The sequence below is a fragment of the Pleurodeles waltl genome, chromosome 5 (genome assembly GCF_031143425.1).
Source record: "Pleurodeles waltl isolate 20211129_DDA chromosome 5, aPleWal1.hap1.20221129, whole genome shotgun sequence".
Lineage (NCBI taxonomy): Eukaryota > Metazoa > Chordata > Amphibia > Caudata > Salamandridae > Pleurodeles > Pleurodeles waltl.
This window is the reverse complement of record NC_090444.1, coordinates 993200631-993218304: the sequence shown is the minus strand read 5'-3', so window position 1 is coordinate 993218304 and position 17674 is coordinate 993200631. Positions and strand designations below refer to the sequence as shown.

Below are 17674 nucleotides of genomic sequence, written 5' to 3'. Positions count from 1 at the left end.
TGCGTAGTAATATTAGTGAGCTGCTGCGGTTTTACAATATTGAAAACACAGGCATGGGCAAAGCAGGCTCTGGCCCGGTCCCCAGCCTTTCAGGGGTGGCCCATGATGGAGGAGCTCTGTTCTTCAGAGGGTCTTGCACTAATGACCTTGAGTAATTCTTAAACAGATTGTTTTGAATACCATTTTCCTGGAATTTATTTTTAATGTGGGTGATGTGTGATAGTCCAGTACAGACATTTTTCTGAGAAATGTTGTGTCTATTTTTCATGCACCATCCATAAAACAGTTACTTTTAGATCAAAATAGGACCTCACATATGGGAAATGGGAGGTGTCACAGAGATTATTTGTCATAATATTAGTGAGCTGCTGCTGTGTTACAATATTGAAAACACAGGTCACTATCCCTTTATATTAGATGTAAACACACTTATAATTTGGACGAGCATGCCTGAGCACTGTAAGTGACCTGGCATGAAAAAGCTGAAACTGGATCATAAAGTCAAAGCTGTTCCCAACAGGGGCCCCCAGAATACGTTTGGCCTGGGCCCCCAAATCCTTAAGATGTCCCTGTGAACATGCTAATGGAATAGACTTCATCTTACCCGTCAACTCAAGAGTTGGCCACCATCCTAGGTCACAGGCTTTGCAGGTGAATTCATCCTGTACATATTCGTTCTCTTTGCAAGGCGTACAAATCCAGCAGCAGCTTACCTCACCTTTCCGGATGACCTTCAAGTGAAAAATATAACAATAATTTAATAGGCTGGACATTGAATAGTGTTGTGGTGATCACTTATACTTATTTAAAGACTAGAGTTTACACTTTTCACAGACACAATACCAGTCATATGCACATGTTTTTTTGTTTCTGGAAGATTTAAGAGCTGATAATTGAATAAGAGTTTGTGAAAGATCCTTTGTATTCATGCGTAACATGGGAACTTGGCCTTTGATTTACCTAATAATCAGATAGGGATAGTTTAGGCAGTAGCTAAATATATGTGAAGTGATTTACTCTTAAATTAGCTGTTATAAGGTAGTACTTCATAGGGGAAAAAAATACCAGCTTTTGCTCTTTTCCCAATATTTAAGCTAATCTTGACATGAAATGCCAGTCATGTTGACAAAATACTGACGATGTGGAAATACTGTCTAAGACTAGGGGTGATCAAGCGCTTTGCATTTTGCAAATTCAGGGCCCGTAATGCACTCTCTGATGAATCGAGATCCACAACTGAAGCATGTTATCAAATGCAATTGAATAATGTGAAGCACTTTAGGCCCCACAACGAAGGCAGAAAGTAGTTTATCTGCCTTCCTTGTGGAGCCTAATGTGAGTCACATTATTTAATTGTACTTGATTTGAAGACTGGTCTTAGTTCTGGATCTCAATTTATCAAAGAGCCCTTTAAGGGCTCTGAATTTGTACAAAGCAAAATGCTGCATCAAAGGTAATAGCAGAGGATGGTTCCACCTGAGGCTTCGAGTATTTAAAATGTACCCTCCATCTTAAAATTTGCCCGACCCAATCTACATTCCAGGGCATCCATGGTCACATCCAGAGTACTGATGACATTCCAGCACTCCTGAATCATTTGTACTAACCTAAAAGTGTGAGTTTAAGTGGGGTTATGCATTTTTTATTGTGGGTTGTGGAGAGCTGAGGTGTTTTTGTTTTAAGATGATTTGTTTTGGTTTGAGATGTGTTGTCAAATTTGGGTCCAAGAGGACACTGTGTTAAAATTGCCATTGAAGTGCTTGTGCTTTTGAACATTTACATGATTACTGCAGAGAGTTGAAATTTGGTAATTGTATTTGTCAGAATAGAAGATCCCAGGATAGATAGAACATTATATTATGTTTTTTTTATTTTGACTGTTAAGGTTGAGGTGTTGGATTATGGGGGTCCATTGGCCACACCAAGATAAGGATTTATTAAACTTCCTTTGTGAGACTGTGTCAATTGAGTTGCTGATGGATTTAATCCTTCACACGCAGGAGTAGACTGCACTAGTCAATGTGAGTTACCGCTGGTTGAGAATTTACTTTGTGTGTTTGATAATACGAGGATGGTGCTATTTCCATAAAGAGATTGTTGGTTCTATATTTCTTTAGTGGAGCAGACAACATTTTTTTTCTTTTGAAAATTTAACCTATGCCAAGCTGAACAGACTGAAATATGAGTTGCTGTGTGATGCTGTGAGTTACATCATTAGGTGTTATGCTGAGACAGGTTGTTTATCATCATTGTGTACCACGCTGTGAGTGGTCAGTTCAGTGATGTCATGCTAGGGTTGAATGTTTGTGCCATGAGTGATTGTGATTTATTGAGAACTACCAGTTCATTTAATTTGTAGTTTAGCAATTATGTGATGCTTGTGTATGGAGCAAAGATGACATTTTTAAGAAAATAAGAGCTATGTTGAATAATGATGTGCTAATACATGTCTGTGGGGGTGATGAGGACACTCCAAAGGTTACACCTTGACATTATATGACTAACCAGGTTGGTTTACACACTTGTTTTTGGATCAAACAAGGGAATAGGAACTCAGTGAATGCAGGGCTTTTGCAATTTTCCCCAAATGGTCCATTCAGTTTAAGAATAATTGTGAACCTACTGGAGTGTATGAAAGCATGGGAATGAGTTGCGCATGCTAAAGTGAAGGGGAAATATGGGATCCAAGTGAGTAATAAGGATTGTAGTTGGACGGAGACAAGGTGGAATGCAGAGCAGCAGAGATGGAGAGGAACTTTTATTGCGGGCATGGGGATGTATGGGAGAAACAGAAAGAAAGCAAGCACATGAGAGGGATGTAGATATGAAAAGAAAGGTATTGAGAGTGAAACAGATGATGAATTTGTGGAAGATCTGCTCACTTCATGACCACCTCCATACAACATTGTTCAAAAGTCTACAGGAAACCAGCAGCCCTTAAAGGGAGCTGTAGGTGTAGGAACAAAAGTGGGTACAGGTGTAAGTTTACCCCTTGTCATTCAAGATCTATTATTAAGAGTCACTAGTGTCACTGTAATCATTACAAACCCTGGCACATCTGTTGTCACCTCACCCTCTAGTTGGTGTTTCACTAGATTTGGGAGCGCAAACATCATAGAACCTCCTATAAATGTGCTGTTATAGTTGAGGCAGATCTGAATCACAAATTTAAGAGATGGAGATGCCTCCTACAGAGTTGGAAGTATTAAGATCGATAGCTGAATTTGAGGAGCTTTCAAAGGGAAATCTTGTGTTAGGATTCATAGATGGCTACAATGACAAAGAGCTTTTATTCTTGAGTAGGAACACTGTAAGACGTGCTTGGGAAGCTCATGAAAATTGCTAGAGGTGGCTATAGAGTTTGCAATAGATTTGAGTAAAAGCCAGGATTTAACTACAAATTTTAGAATGTTTATGGCTGAGCACACTTTAAAGAATATGAGAATACTGAGTTTGAAATTGCAAGTTAGGGAGCTAGTAGATTGTATCAGAAAATGGAAAAATGCTCAAAAGCACAAGGACTGATGGTCCAGAAAGTTAAAGAAATAGAAAAAGAAAGACGATACAAGTAGGATGGAAGAAGAAACTAGTAAAGGCAATACAGAGGTCAGAGAGTATCTATTTAGAGAGTTGCATGAACACTGATATGTTCACGTGCCCTGGAGTCTTGGGGGCTCATTCCAACTCTGGCGGGCGGCGGTAGCCACCCGCCAGGCGGGAACCGGCATTTGGCCGCCATGCGGCCAAAATACCGCTGCCCCCATTCCAACATTCCCACTGGGCCGGCGGGCGCTAACCATGTTAGCGCCCGCCGGCCCAGCGGGAATGGGGCCGCAACACAGGAGCCGGCTCCGAATGGTGCCAGCGGTGTTGCGGCAGTGCGACGGGTGAAGTTGCACCCGTCGCGCTTTTCACTGTCTGCTAGGCAGACAGTGAAAAGCTTCATGGGGCCCTGTTAGGGGGCCCCTGCACTGCCCATGCCTGTGGCATGGGCAGTGCAGGGGGCCCCAGGGGCCCCAGGACACCCCTTAACGCCAGCCTCTTCCTGGCGGTGGAAACTGCCAGAAACAGGCTGGCGGTATGGGGGACAGAATCCCCAGGGCAGCGCTGCTTGCAGCGCTGCCCTGGCGGATTCCCCAAGCCGGGGCAAAAACGGCGGATGACCGCCGGCCCCGGCAATCCGACCTCGGCTTTACCGCCGCGGTCGGAATGGGGATTGAAGCACCGCCAACCTGTTGCCGGTGCTTCCGTCATTCGTGGCCCTGGCGGTCTTGGACCGCCAGGGTCAGAATGACCCCCTTGGTGATGTTTCCACATTTACAAATGAGTTTTGATGAACCCCAACCAAAGGTACACTTAAGTGGAGAGATTCTTGAAAATTTAAAAAGTAATTTGGGAGGACACTAAGGGGGTTATTACAACTTTGGAGGAGGTATTAATCCGTCCCAAAAGTGACGGTAAAGTGACGGATATACCACCAGCCGTATTACGAGTCCATTATATCCTATGGAACTCGTAATACGGCTGGTGGTATATCCGTCACATTTGGGACGGATTAACACCTCCTCCAAAGTTGTAATAACCCCCTAAGGGCCTGATTACAACTTTGGAGGAGGTGTTAATCTGTCCCAAAAGTGACGGTAAAGTGACGGATATACCACCAGCCGTATTACGAGTCCATTATATCCTATGGAACTCGAAATACGGCTGGTGGTATATCTGTCACTTTACCGTCACTTTTGGGATGGATTAACACCTCCTCCAAAGTAGTAATCAGGCCCTAAATACCTTCTTTGATATTGTGGTGGTAATGGATTTTGTGGCAGAATTCAAGGTGTTGATAGGCTGGCCAGATACTGACATGTCAAGAAATGCTCAGTCATTAGCTTTTCCCTGCCTTTATTGACAGGTATAAACAGGTGATTGCCTATCTGAAAATGAAAGTTCAGCTGAAAGAGGCTGATTGGCTTATAATAACCAAATCTACCCAAGAGTTCAAAGAGTCTGTACATGCTTATTACGAGTGAGTGATGGAAGTTTTAAGTCAGCACAGTGGCGTAGAAAACACGGGTTGCGAAAATCTTAATAGTTTCTTGTCACATTTCGTTCTTGGTTTGCCCCCAGAAATTAGATCCTGTATAAAGCAGAATGTGATTTGTTGGTAGTCTATTTGGATGAAATTTTGGGTTATGCTAAACAGTGAAGTGACAATTTGGAGGTGAAGTAGAGATTAAGAAGAAATACATGTTGGTACAGACTAAACTGCTGCAGAGTGGATGTCAGAATGGTCCAGATGTGGTGGGGGAAGAATTAAATCCTATACCTCAACCTGGTGCAGGAATTAAGGATATTGGTTGCCAAGGTCGGATTTTAAGGCAGGGAAATTTGGTTTGCAAGGTAGAGGTTGAGGAATGGTAGATGACCAGAATGAATGGATGGATTAAAACATGTTGAAAAGACCACTGCTTGTCATATTTGTAATGAGACCGGTCACAGGGAAATGAGAATGTAGATTCAACCCAAATGTAATGAAAAAGATGTTCAATGCCCAACATGAATGTGATGCCAATGAAGAATACGCAAATTCAAAGGTCGTATAACGCTGATATGCCCCAAGCCTTAATGATGCAACAAAACATGATCAACCATGGACATAATTTGAATATCAACCCAAAAGTTCAACAGAAGCCTTTTATGAGTGCTGATGATCACTAACATTTCCTGTTTTTTGACAGCCATATTAAAGGGGAGTTGGATTGCATGCTTGGCACACTGCTAGAGGTAGACCATAGTGGGCCATATGTCAATGGAGAAGTGAATGGCGAGCCCACATCATTCTTCGTGGATACGGGAGCTACCTGCTCTACTATTAAAATGGTAGAGGTCCCAAACATACCCCTCTTGGGAAAACAAGTCCAGGTTGTAGGTATTGAAAGCAAGCAATCCACAAACCAAGTTTCAAATAAAGTTCTTGTGAGAATGGGGCCTCTTTAAGAGGATTATCAATTCGTAATATGTGACTCAGGTCCAGTCAATCTGTTGGACAGGGGTTTACTCTCCAAGGTAAATTATGTGATTTATTGCACTCCAGACAATGTTAAACTTCAGACACATGATGACGATGTAGACTTCCAATTAAAATCACACAAAACAGCCTCTGGGTTATTCCTAGTGCTAACAAGAGAAAACTTGTCTCGAAAGTTGAAAGGTTTGGTGAAAGGGTAAGCAAAGACATTGGTCTGATCAGGAATGTTGAACCAGTGAGAATCACAGTAAATCCTGAAGGAGAGTATCAACAAACTCCCCAATACAGCCTCACACTTGAGGGAGTGGCTGGAATTATGTCTAATCATGCTAGAACAAGGCATCCTCAAAAAAATATTAGTGATTCCTTGCAACGTATATGTGATGGGCTTGTGGAAACCAATAAAATAGTGGTGAACAGTGGAGGCCTTGCGGTAGGTGAATCAAATTGTTGTCCCATGTTGTTCAATGGCACTAAATCCCTCCATAATAGATTTTCAAATTCCATGTGGTGCTGAATGGTTCTCTCTCATTGACTTGTGGCAAGCATTCTTTTCAATTCCTCTGCATGAAAATGGAAAGTTGCTTTTTGTGTTTCAATTTTTTGGGAAACCTCTGGCCACAAATGTCTAAAGAGATCTCCTCAATCTTCAGTCAGACATTGACAAAAAATCTGGAGACCCAGCAGTTGCCATACAACTCGGCTGTGGTCTGATGACCTACTGGTGGTGTCAATAACACAAGATGCATGTAAGGAAGAAACCATTGCCTTGTTGAACCAATTGACTGGGAACACAGGTTGGAGGTTCTATACATGTAACTTCACATTGAGAAAGGAGCTCGGAAAGTGTCCTAATAGATATTCTCTACAGTTTTGAGAATGAACCCACCTACGACACATCGAGAAATTGGGATATTTCTGGGAATAGAGAACTACAGTCATCAGTGGACTCCTAAGGTTTTACTAGTTGCAAACCCTGTACAGACACATTCACACTACAATGTTTCTCATTCTCTACTGTGGCACAGCAAATGCATGAGTGCATTCCAGAACACCAAGAAAATTTTGCTGCTTGGTTACAAGAAGGACGCTATCCTTTATTGTCATGAGAGAGAAAGCTGTGCTCTATCTATGTTGACAGAGATGCATGATGGAACCAACTGACCAGTGGCTTAAATATCTCCTACACTCAGTCCAGGAGCCACAACACTGCCTGGATGCCTTAAAGCAGTGGCTGCAGTATCTATCTAACAGACAGATGGAATTTTTATGGGTTGTTCACTTATTGTAATGGTTCTATATACAGTTGAGATTCTGTTGACTTGACTAATACTCCAACACAACACATGACAAACAGCAGACTCACTAGACATGAATAAGTGATTCTAGCTGCAGAGAACATTTTGTAAAATGTTACAATGCACTGAACACTGCTACTCTTTTTTCACTTCCACAAAATGATTCCGATGATGACGAGGTTGATCACGACTGTCTTGATGTTTTTGAATGTTGTACCAACACAAAAGCTGACATTCAAGATGTCCCATTGGAGGTGCCTGATGTTACCTTGTTTGAGGACAGCTTGTGAAGCTTGAATAAATGAGACTTTGCAAGCTGTGGATAGCTGTTTGAATCTGGAGCACTTTATTTCACATCCATCCATCTCACGCTTGTTCCACCTGTCCCCCACATTCGAATTCCCCTTCTCTCTGTCAGCTGAAAGAGAGGATTCCAATACAGAATCTTGCCAATCCCACACTTTCCCCCTTAATACACAGTCAATCATCAACCCTTTCCAACAACTCAAATGCTCCCATACCTTTTCCCTTTTTCCTAAAATACAAATTTCATAATCATGACAATAAGATGAAAATATTAAACGTTAAAATACAAAGCTTACATGAATTGTTAACTTCTTATATAATCTTTTGAAGATATGGGCAATCCAATGCTCTCACTCCTTTGGCTATAACCTTCTTGACTTGCACTTACATGGTGCCTTAGTTCCCTGTTCATAGACTGTTCATCCCTCTCACTTTAATTCTCCGGTCGATGATGAGCTAAAACCAACCCAAATCATGTTCCAAATCCTACCATAATCTGTTTTAATGCCATTTGTAAACACTTAAACAATCTGTTTCTCCTTTGTAAAATTTGACAACTGTTGACACCCAACAGGTGATCTCACTTTTACCAAATCACCAACACAAAATGTAATGTTTTTCACGAACTTTGTGACATCAACATTCTTTTACCTTTCATGCTGGAGCTTCATTTCCTTTTTCATCTATTAGCCTACACCTTTGAACTTTAAACTTTTTCCCAAAATCATCCATCCCGAACACAGTTTAGTATCCACAGATCTCCCTTTAAAAAGTTCAAATGGCGTTTTGCCAGTTGTGGCACGTGGCGACAACCTGTAAGCTGTGATCCTTTCTTGAAATTTCATTTTCCAATCTAAATTGTTTATTCAAGCCAACAGTATGCTTTCATTCACGGTCGCTTAACCTTTCAATTGCACCATTAATCTCTGTATGATAAAAAGAGCTTCTTTTATGGCAAATGACCCAGACCTTAAAATAATTTTCCATTTCTTGAGAACAAGATTGCGGACCATTGTCTGACAAAATAGAATTAGAATAACTTTCCCTTTTGAATACTTCATCCAAAAAATTTATAAAACTGATGAAGGATATATCATGTATACAACTCACTTCAATCCATCGGGACTACAGATCCAATAAAACTACTAAATAGGGTGTCCAATATTCACCATGGAAGGGACCATAAATGTCTATTGCTACTTCATCCCAGGAGTACTTTGGCAGTTCCCTACACACCAAAGGCATTTGTCTTATTTTCAAAACGTTAACACTGATGATACACTGTACACAGTTTCTTACAATTTGTTCCACCTCAATTTCTATGCCAGGTCACCAGAAATGTAAGCACAATGGGCCAGATTGACTAAATAGTGTTGCAGAGGGGTGCTGCGCTAAAATTGGCAGCTCCACACTGCATCACTTTAGAAACCCAGGGATGCACTAAGGCCCATATTTATACTTTTTGACGCTAAACTGCGCTAACGCAGTTTAGCGTCAAAAAATTTAGCGCCGTCTAACGCCATTCTGAAGCGCCATGCGGGCGCCGTATTTATGGAATGGCGTTAGCCGGCGCAAGCAGACCGGCGCTGCCTGGTTTGCGTGGAAAAAAACCACGTAGACCAGGCAGCGCCGGCGTTGGGAAAAAATGACGTTAGGGCGTCTTAAAATGGGGCAAGTCAGGTTGAGGCAAAAAAATCGCCTCAACCCGATTTGCGCCATTTTTTTACGACGCCCAGACGCCATTTCATGACTCCTGTCTTAGTAAAGACAGGAGTCATGCCCCCTTGCCCAATGGCCATGCCCAGGGGACTTGTGTCCCCTGGGCATGGTCATTGGGCATAGTGGCATGTAGGGGGGCACAAATAAGGCCCCCCTATGCCACCCAAAAAAAAGTAAAAAAATATAAAAAATAATACTTACCTGAACTTACCTGAATGTCCCTGGGGTGGGTCCCTCCATCCTTGGGTGTCCTCCTGGGGTGGGCAGGGGTGGCAGGGGGGGTCCCTGGGGGCAGGGGAGGGCACCTGTGGGCTCATTTTGAGCCCACAGGCCCCTTAACGCCTACCCTGACCCAGGCGTTAAATAGTGGCGCAAATGCGGGGTTTTTTGACCCGCCAACTCCCGGGCGTGATTTTTGCCTGGGAGTATAAATACGACGCATTTGCGTCGCCGTCATTTTTTTAGACGGGAACGCCTTCCTTGCATCTCATTAACGCAAGGAAGGCGTTCACGCCAAAAAATTACGCTATTTGCCAATACTTTGGCGCTAGACGCGTCTAACGCCAAAGTATAAATATGGCGTTAGTTTTGCGCCGAATTTGCGTCGAAAAAAACGATGCAAATTCGGCGCAAACGGAGTATAAATACGGGCCTAAATTTATTAGAATACGGCGCACCCCTGTGTTTCCTCCTGCACTGTCGCTAAATTGAGCTGCCTAGCGCCAACACAGGCATCCTTGCACTATTGTGAAAAGATGTCTGCATTGAGGGATTTGATTGTTCATGTGCGGGAAGGTGTCCCTTCCTGCACATCAAGAATCACTACTGGTAATTTGGCACTTCTGTGTGTTCTGCAGAATGCAGCACACACAGAAGTGCCAAAGCATCGGTTTGAAAGATTGTTTATGTGCAGGAAGGGACACCTTCCAGCATATAAACAATTATTTCTGGCATTGTGCTCTTTCTATGTGTGCTGCAGAATGCAGCACATAGAAAAAACAGGAGGAATAAAAATATTCTTCCTCGTTGCCCCTCACTAACGCCACCCTTGGGGTGACGTTAGATTTTGGCGCTGCCTCAGGTTTACGAAAACACGTAAAAAATCTAATGGGTGTTGCTGTGGCACAACCACAGCAACACCCATTGCACGTCCCTTCCATGCAAAGTGCTGCATGTGAAGGGGCATATTTACAAGGTGCCGTTAAGCCATAAAAAAGTGGCATAAGGCCACCTTGAAAATACAGCGCAGAACATAGCGCCACCGGAGCTTCATGTAAAGTGACTCTCCAATGGCACTAGGGGCTCATAAATATGCCCCAATATTTCTTTAGCTGTAGCTATACCAATGTGGCCTGCATGTGCTAGCAATAACAATTTGCTCTGCAACCGTTGTGGCAGAACTAATCTGGTCTCTCTTGTCAAAATCCTATCAACTAGAGTCAACTCCTCTTCAACCGTAGTCCGAGGTTTATTTAACCTGTTCATATAGCCCAGTAAAATTAACTCTATTACTGGGGACACGCTATCTGGCTGCTGGTCACACAAGGACACATCGCCTGGGGTGGGACTACATCCCCTAGGCTCCTCCGCTTTCGTCGCGCTTTTTAAGCTCAAGCTACGACCGTTGCGCGGGATGCGCTATCTGGCTGCTGGGCACACAAGGACACATTACCTGGGGTGAGACTACATCCCCCAGGCTCCTTCGCTTTCATCGCGTTTTTAAGCGCAAGCAACAACCACTTCGCGGGACGCGCTATCTGGCTGCTGGGCACACAAGGACACATCGCCTGGGGTGGTACTACGTCCCCCAGGCTCCTCCGCTTTCATTGCGCTTTTTAAGCGCAAGCAATGACTGCCGCCCGGGACTTGCTATCTGGCTGCTGGACACAAAAGGGCACATCGCCTGGGGAGGGACTACGTCCCCCAGAGTCCTCCACTTTCATTGCGCTTTTTAAGCGCAAGCAATGACCGCTGCGTGGGACGACCCGAGACGCGTGCCTGGGCCAAGACCGGGCCAAGACGTGCCCGTCTTCACCCGATAGAGGCCAGGCTGGGTGCATCTCCTTGACTTTGTAAAGTAAGTAATTTATGGAAGTTAACCCAAGGCTTCATTTATTGTCACTTTATTTATAATTCCTGTTACTCTGTGATGGGGAAATGTAAAGCTGTGGATGTTCCTGCACTGTCTAGCGGTATAAAAAAAACAGTCAAATAACCAAATGAGTTCTCTATCTAATAAAGGAAGCAATCTCCTAGAAGATATTGACATATTGTTTGAAGAGGTGGAGGCTATTTTAAGAAGCAATTCCAATCCACCTTTCATAAAGTGTGGTACTTCTGTCTAAACAATTCCTGATATATTTAAGAAGAAGCTACAGCTATCCAACCCCCCCCTACAGAGATTGATCCAAATTCGGCATCTCAAGTTCTTAGGTCAAATTCTTCTTCTGTGCTGACCACCACCTTGTGCAGCGACTTGGGTGTTGCATCTTGCGCAACTGGTGATCCTCCTATGGGGGATGAGGCTCCCTGCCTCCCATTAAGCCCGAAGGTTATGGTGGTTTCTAACATACCGTACTCAAATCGGTTCAGGCCCTTGGCGGAGGATAGGGGGTCCTATGACTGTGCCACACATACACAATCTGGAGCCTGTGCTGATGGTAAGATCCTGACTAATTTGCCCTTGAACATTGGTAGACTATCATTGTCTTGTGGGGAACTTAATTTGGGCACTATTCTTTAGAGGTTGGATGAAGTTAAGAGCCTGGTGCTATTGTTGATGGACAACCTAACTGGGGATCTAGCACAGAAGTATGTGTGCAAGTGTCAGAAGTTAAATGGGGGTGGGATTATGCCTGCTCCAGGGGTTTTGTCCACTGGCACTACCATGCCCAAATCTAGGCCCAGAGCAGGCAATTTTCCCCAGGGGCTTGTTACCTCTCCCCCTTTAGAAAGTTTATCTGTACCCTGTGTCGAGAGATCCCAGAATGCACCTGTAAGTGTAAGACAGAAATATAATACAGTTTTCAAGGATAAGAATCCCAGTGGGTCACAAAGGCCTGCTGCAGCCCAGTCTACTGATCCCCAGGGGGGTGGTGGCACTCAGGTGCCTGCTGGGGTAGCAACCTCTACAGTGCATCATACCAAGTCATCTGATGATGCTTTATGTCAGGCTGGCACAAGTCAGCTAGCTTCTACGAAACAAGGTCTAGGTTTGAGGAGTAAAGGAGGCATTATTTACATGGCTGAGGTACCAAAATTACCCTCTGGCACCTTGGAAACCCATGATTCTCTGATCAATAAGGTTACTTACTGGCTACGTGACCAGTGCAACTGCCTTTCCGTTATTCACGCAGATATCCTTGAGATGGGCAGACATAGTCAACCTGTCTCAAATGTTGATTTTATTTCTATCTGCTTTGTGGATAGGTTGTTGGTGGACAAACTCATGGATTTTGAACTATGCACTTGCCACCTTAGGGATTCTAGAGGGGTTGGTATCAGACTTGAATCTTTACCGCCTACTGTCTGCTCCGGCAGTAAACTCTTCCCATGTACTACCAGAAATTGATTGACTAAATACTGATCTATATTCAACAGTCTTTGGAGGTTAAATTTGGAGTATCTGATGAAGATAAAAATCACAGGGAGGCCCAGCGTTCCATGCCTATAATTGTGGCAGTTAGCTCTGAACTATCTATTATGTTTTGGAATTTATCTAGGCTTGGCTGGAAGATGGGAGCTCCTGAGTGGGTCAACTACATAAACAAGCAGGACATATGACTTTTTCAGAAGACATGGGTCGAGGACCAAGTTTATATGGATGGGTTCTTATCATATTGTGTTGCGGCTCAGCCCGCAGAGGGGGGTACAGGTCGTGCTAAAGGGGGTTTATTGATACTGTTAAATAAGAAACTACAGTGTGACCATTCTGTATTAAAAATAGACTCCCCTGATTTATTGGGAGTCCAACTTATATTTGATCGCAATTTTAATGTTACCATAATTAATGTATACAGGTCTGTCCCACAGGGACTAGAGTCTCAGACCTTAGCTCAGTTGTCTGAATTTATGGGTACACTGCATCCCATGACAAATTTAGTGGTTGCAGGAGATGTGAAATGTACCTTTGAACCCTCTTGTTTAAGTAGTGATTAAACAGCTGAAGAAGACGAACTTTGGGGTATTCCACAATTAATGAATAAGCGACAGTGTATTTGCTCTTGTGTTGCTTCCCAGTTGACATCTTTATGTCTTAATTATGGACTTAGGGCTTGTAATTGCCGTACTCCCTCTGATTTGAGTATTGCACCTACTTTTAAGCGAGGTCATTCCTCAAGTGTTATTTACTGTTTTTTAGTGGATGTCAGGCTATGGTCTTTCTTAAAAGATAGGAAGGTGGATTTTCGTCATGAGGGTGATCACAATCCTTTGCTTCTTACCGTACATAATGGCGTATTTAGGAGATCACAGAATGTCCACCTTACTGTGGTCCCGGAGTCACTGTTGGATAATAGCCATACTCGTGTTAGCTGGCCAAAAGTGTTGTCTAACCCTTATTTGATCAAGGGAATTTACCAACTGTTTATTGATGTTATGGCCATCTATAAAGATTATGAAGATAATAACATTCCTATTCTCAGTATTCATGAAGCTATGTTGAAGAAAATGCAGTTTTTTACAGGAAGACCATCATTAAGCATTCTGATGATAATTCTAAAATTAATGCATGGTTTAATAAGGATTGTTTCAAGGCCAAGCTAGCATTAAAATCAGCTATTATGACACGTTCCCAAGGGGGGATAAAATCAGCCAGATTCGCCTACAATAAGACCATAATACAGGCAAAGAAAAGTTGGGAAGATAAAACTTGGCAAAACCTGCTTGATGCAATTAAACAAAATGATAACGCAACTTTTTGGAAGCTACTGTCTAATAGACAAAGAGGGGGTAAGAGTACTATTTGTACCCATATTCAACCCCAAAGTTGGGTCGACCATTTTTCCAAACTTTATGCTCCACCTTGCAACCCCTCAATTTATGAATCTCTTCCCCAGCAGCCGGTCAGAACGTGCCATTTGCTTGATGATCTAGGAACAGATCTTTTTATTCACGAAGATCCAATTATTTTTACGTTGGGTAAAACGACAGTAGCAATTAATTCTTTGAAATCTGCCAAAGCACCAGGCCCAGACAATATAACGGGGGATCTCTATAAATGTAAACCAGTAATTTGGTCCTGGTATATAAATATGATCTCAAATAAGATAGCAGCTGGGGGCCCAATTCCTAGTACTTGGAAAGGGGCTGAAATAATTCCCATCTATAAAAAGGGTAATTTGAGTTCCCCTGTAAATTATAGATCTATTAGCCTTATTGACAACCTTCAGAAATTTTTGGTAAACAGCTCTTGGACAGGTTACCCGATTGGGCCCAAAACCATCAGGTGTTTTCCCCACTCCAGGCGGGCTTTTGCCCGAAAACCAGTACAGTAGATCAGGTTTTTCGGCTGATGCTTCTTTACTGGAAATATGTAGTTCTTGCTAAGCAAAATCTATATGTCGTTTTTGTGGACCTTCGGTCTGCTTTCGTCATGGTTCCCAGTGAAAAACTATGGGACTTATTGCACAGAATGGGTACTCCTACCAACATAATACATTTATTACAACATCTTCATGAGAACACATACACCCAGGTCAGGTGGGTAACCATGGAGAATTAACAGATAATATTGCCATCCAGCTGGGGGTTCATCAAGGACGTGTTTTGGCACCAACACTGTTTACCTTATTTATAAATGTGGTGGTACAAGCTTTGTCTCTCTGTCAGAATGATGCCCCCTCCTTCAATGCGCAGAAATGTCCCATATTACTTTTTGCAGATGACTCCCTCCTTATTTCTAAGACCCCAATGGGTCTTCAGATTCTTGTTGACATGTTGAAATCATTCTGTGTAGATTATGGCCTGGAACTGGATGCTAGTAAAACTTAACTAATGATGTTTAGTTCAGGATCAGTCAGGAGATGTACCATCATTTTAGACGGGACCCCCTTAAGTAAGGCTAGTTCAATAGACTACTTGGGAGTGAGGATTTCAAATAATTTACATTGGGAGAATCAGATTAGTAAAAGTGCGTCATCTTCTTTAGCATAGGTCAGGCGGTATCCTGGGTTTCTATAAAAGCATTGCGACAAAAGTTGTTTCCCCGGCTATTAAGAACTATTTGGCAAAGGTGCAGGGTGTGGCTGCCTATGGTGCCAAGGTGTGGGGATTTTGTAACACCAACAGATTGTCTATGGGTGAAAACAGCTTTGCTAGGGCACTACTCGCATGCACACGTAGCATACCCTTGATCCTGTTTTTTCTGGATCTTGGGTTTAATCGCATTTCTGATATGATAGCTCTGAAACCCTTACTCTTTTGGGTAAGGTTCTGGACCACACCAGAGCTCATTACTTCCAGGGACTCTATTCTTGACATCCTAAAATTACCTAGTGTAGATTTTATCCCCTGGCTCAGGTATGTGTCAAAATGGTTTTGCACCTTGGGGCTTGAGAGTTACTGGAAGAATCCGCAGAATGTAGGGAAGACCCACAAACTGCCTTTGAAATCTGTTTACTGGTCCTATGTAAGAAATAATCTTCTTTGTACATCACATGGTCGATTGACAAATCAATTTCTTAATTTTAAGTGGTATCCCCAGTTTGAATCTTATCTTGATCTTATTCCTGATTCATTGGCAAGAGTTTTTAGGCCCATTTCCGTATTGGGTGTTTACCGCTGTTGTCTCTAACTGGTAGCTGGAGACTACCATCAACATCTGATATATGTCCTGCCTGCTATGACGCAATTGAATCTGTTTAACATTTTATGTTTTTTTGCCCAGTGTATGCTCTTCCCCGTCATAAGTGGATTCGTACAGTTTGCCGGAATTTGGGCATAAGACTTCTCTCCCTTCTAAACTTGCTATAATTGGCTTACATCTGATTGGCATATTTAATTTACCTGTAAGTCCCTTGTACAATGGTACCCCTATACCCAGGACCTGTAAATTAAATGCTACTCGTGGGACTGCAGCGCACCTTGCACCACCGACAGAAGTAGCCTTTCAAACCTGTCTCAGGCCTGCTACGCAGGCCCTGTGTGCGCAGTTAACTGCCACAGGTACCTGGCACCTAAATTTATTTGCCAGGCCTGGGAACTCCCCTTTACCTACTTATAAGTCACCCATAAGATAGGCCTCAGCTAACCCTATGGGCAGGGTGCTGTGTGGGTAAAAAGCAGGATATGTGCCTAGTTGTGTGGCCTGTACAGGTAGTGACAAACAGCCTGTTTGGTTCCTCACTACTGTGAGTGCTGCCTTTCTCATAGGAGTGCATTGGAAATGCCCTAACATATGTCAAAGTTGTATTGTCTAATCTATAAGGGGTAGCGTAGGCATGTTTGGTATGGTTGTAATGGTAGTGAGAAATGCTGCTTACTGGTGTAGGTGAATTTTTTATTACCATTATAGAAATGCCACTTTTAGAAAGTGAGCATTTCTCTGTGCTTAGGACTCTGGTGTTTTGCAGCTTACCTCCAATCCATGTCTGGGGCAGAGGGGCTTTGTGCATACCTTTCAGACAGCCTGTACACAGTGAGGGTGGAGTTGCAACAAAGGTGCATATACATACTGAATAGAGTGGGAGAGGGAGAGGCGGGGCACACCTGCATTTGTAAAGGCTATGCCCTGGCCTCACACAAAGGCCTTGTTTACCCCCCACTGATGTCTGGAGCCAGTGCTGGAGGAGAGAGGGCACACTTTTGGAACCGGTTAATACTGGTTGGAAACCCCTTCTCCCCCTTTTGTGGAGGCTGCACAAACTGAGAATAAGTACAGGGGGCTTCCTCCACATTTTTAGACACTAATGGACTACTCAACTGGACACTGGATGCTGCTGAAAGGTCTTGGCAGAAACCGCGTTGGGACTGCTGCTGTTGTGCTGACCTGTGACCTTCTAGGTCACTGAGAGGGACTGCCACTGCCTGTGAGCCCTTGTGCTGTCCTGTGTGCTTGGGCCCTGCAGCCCTGTGCCCCCATTGGTGTCTCCAGGGACTGGGTGGTGTGCCCCCAGCTCTCCTCTGCGTTCCTGGGACCTTTAGGTGCATCCTTCTTCGATGGACTCCAGTAGAGAGCCCCTTGTTCCATGTTGAGTGCTTGAAGAGCACTCTATCGACCCACAGCGTGTGAAGGTTGCTTGGGAAAAGCTGTGCTGGCCGATCAGGAGTGCTACATTTTGGCTCTCTAAAAGCACCTGGTGAGCACTGCTGTGCCCCTCCTTGAGTA

At 43.4% G+C, this 17674-nt stretch overlaps 1 protein-coding gene across 2 annotated transcripts in view; it reads right to left on the bottom strand.

Annotated features, from left to right (window-relative positions):
* The window catches only part of GRM1 (glutamate metabotropic receptor 1), a 2296169-nt gene that overhangs the window by 189390 nt on the left and 2089105 nt on the right, over window positions 1–17674 (bottom strand). For both annotated transcript variants that reach the window (XM_069235152.1, XM_069235151.1), the window contains exon 7: window positions 605–731. In XM_069235152.1, coding sequence (XP_069091253.1) covers window positions 605–731 — 127 coding nt within the window. The remainder of the gene's footprint in view (window positions 1–604; window positions 732–17674) is intronic.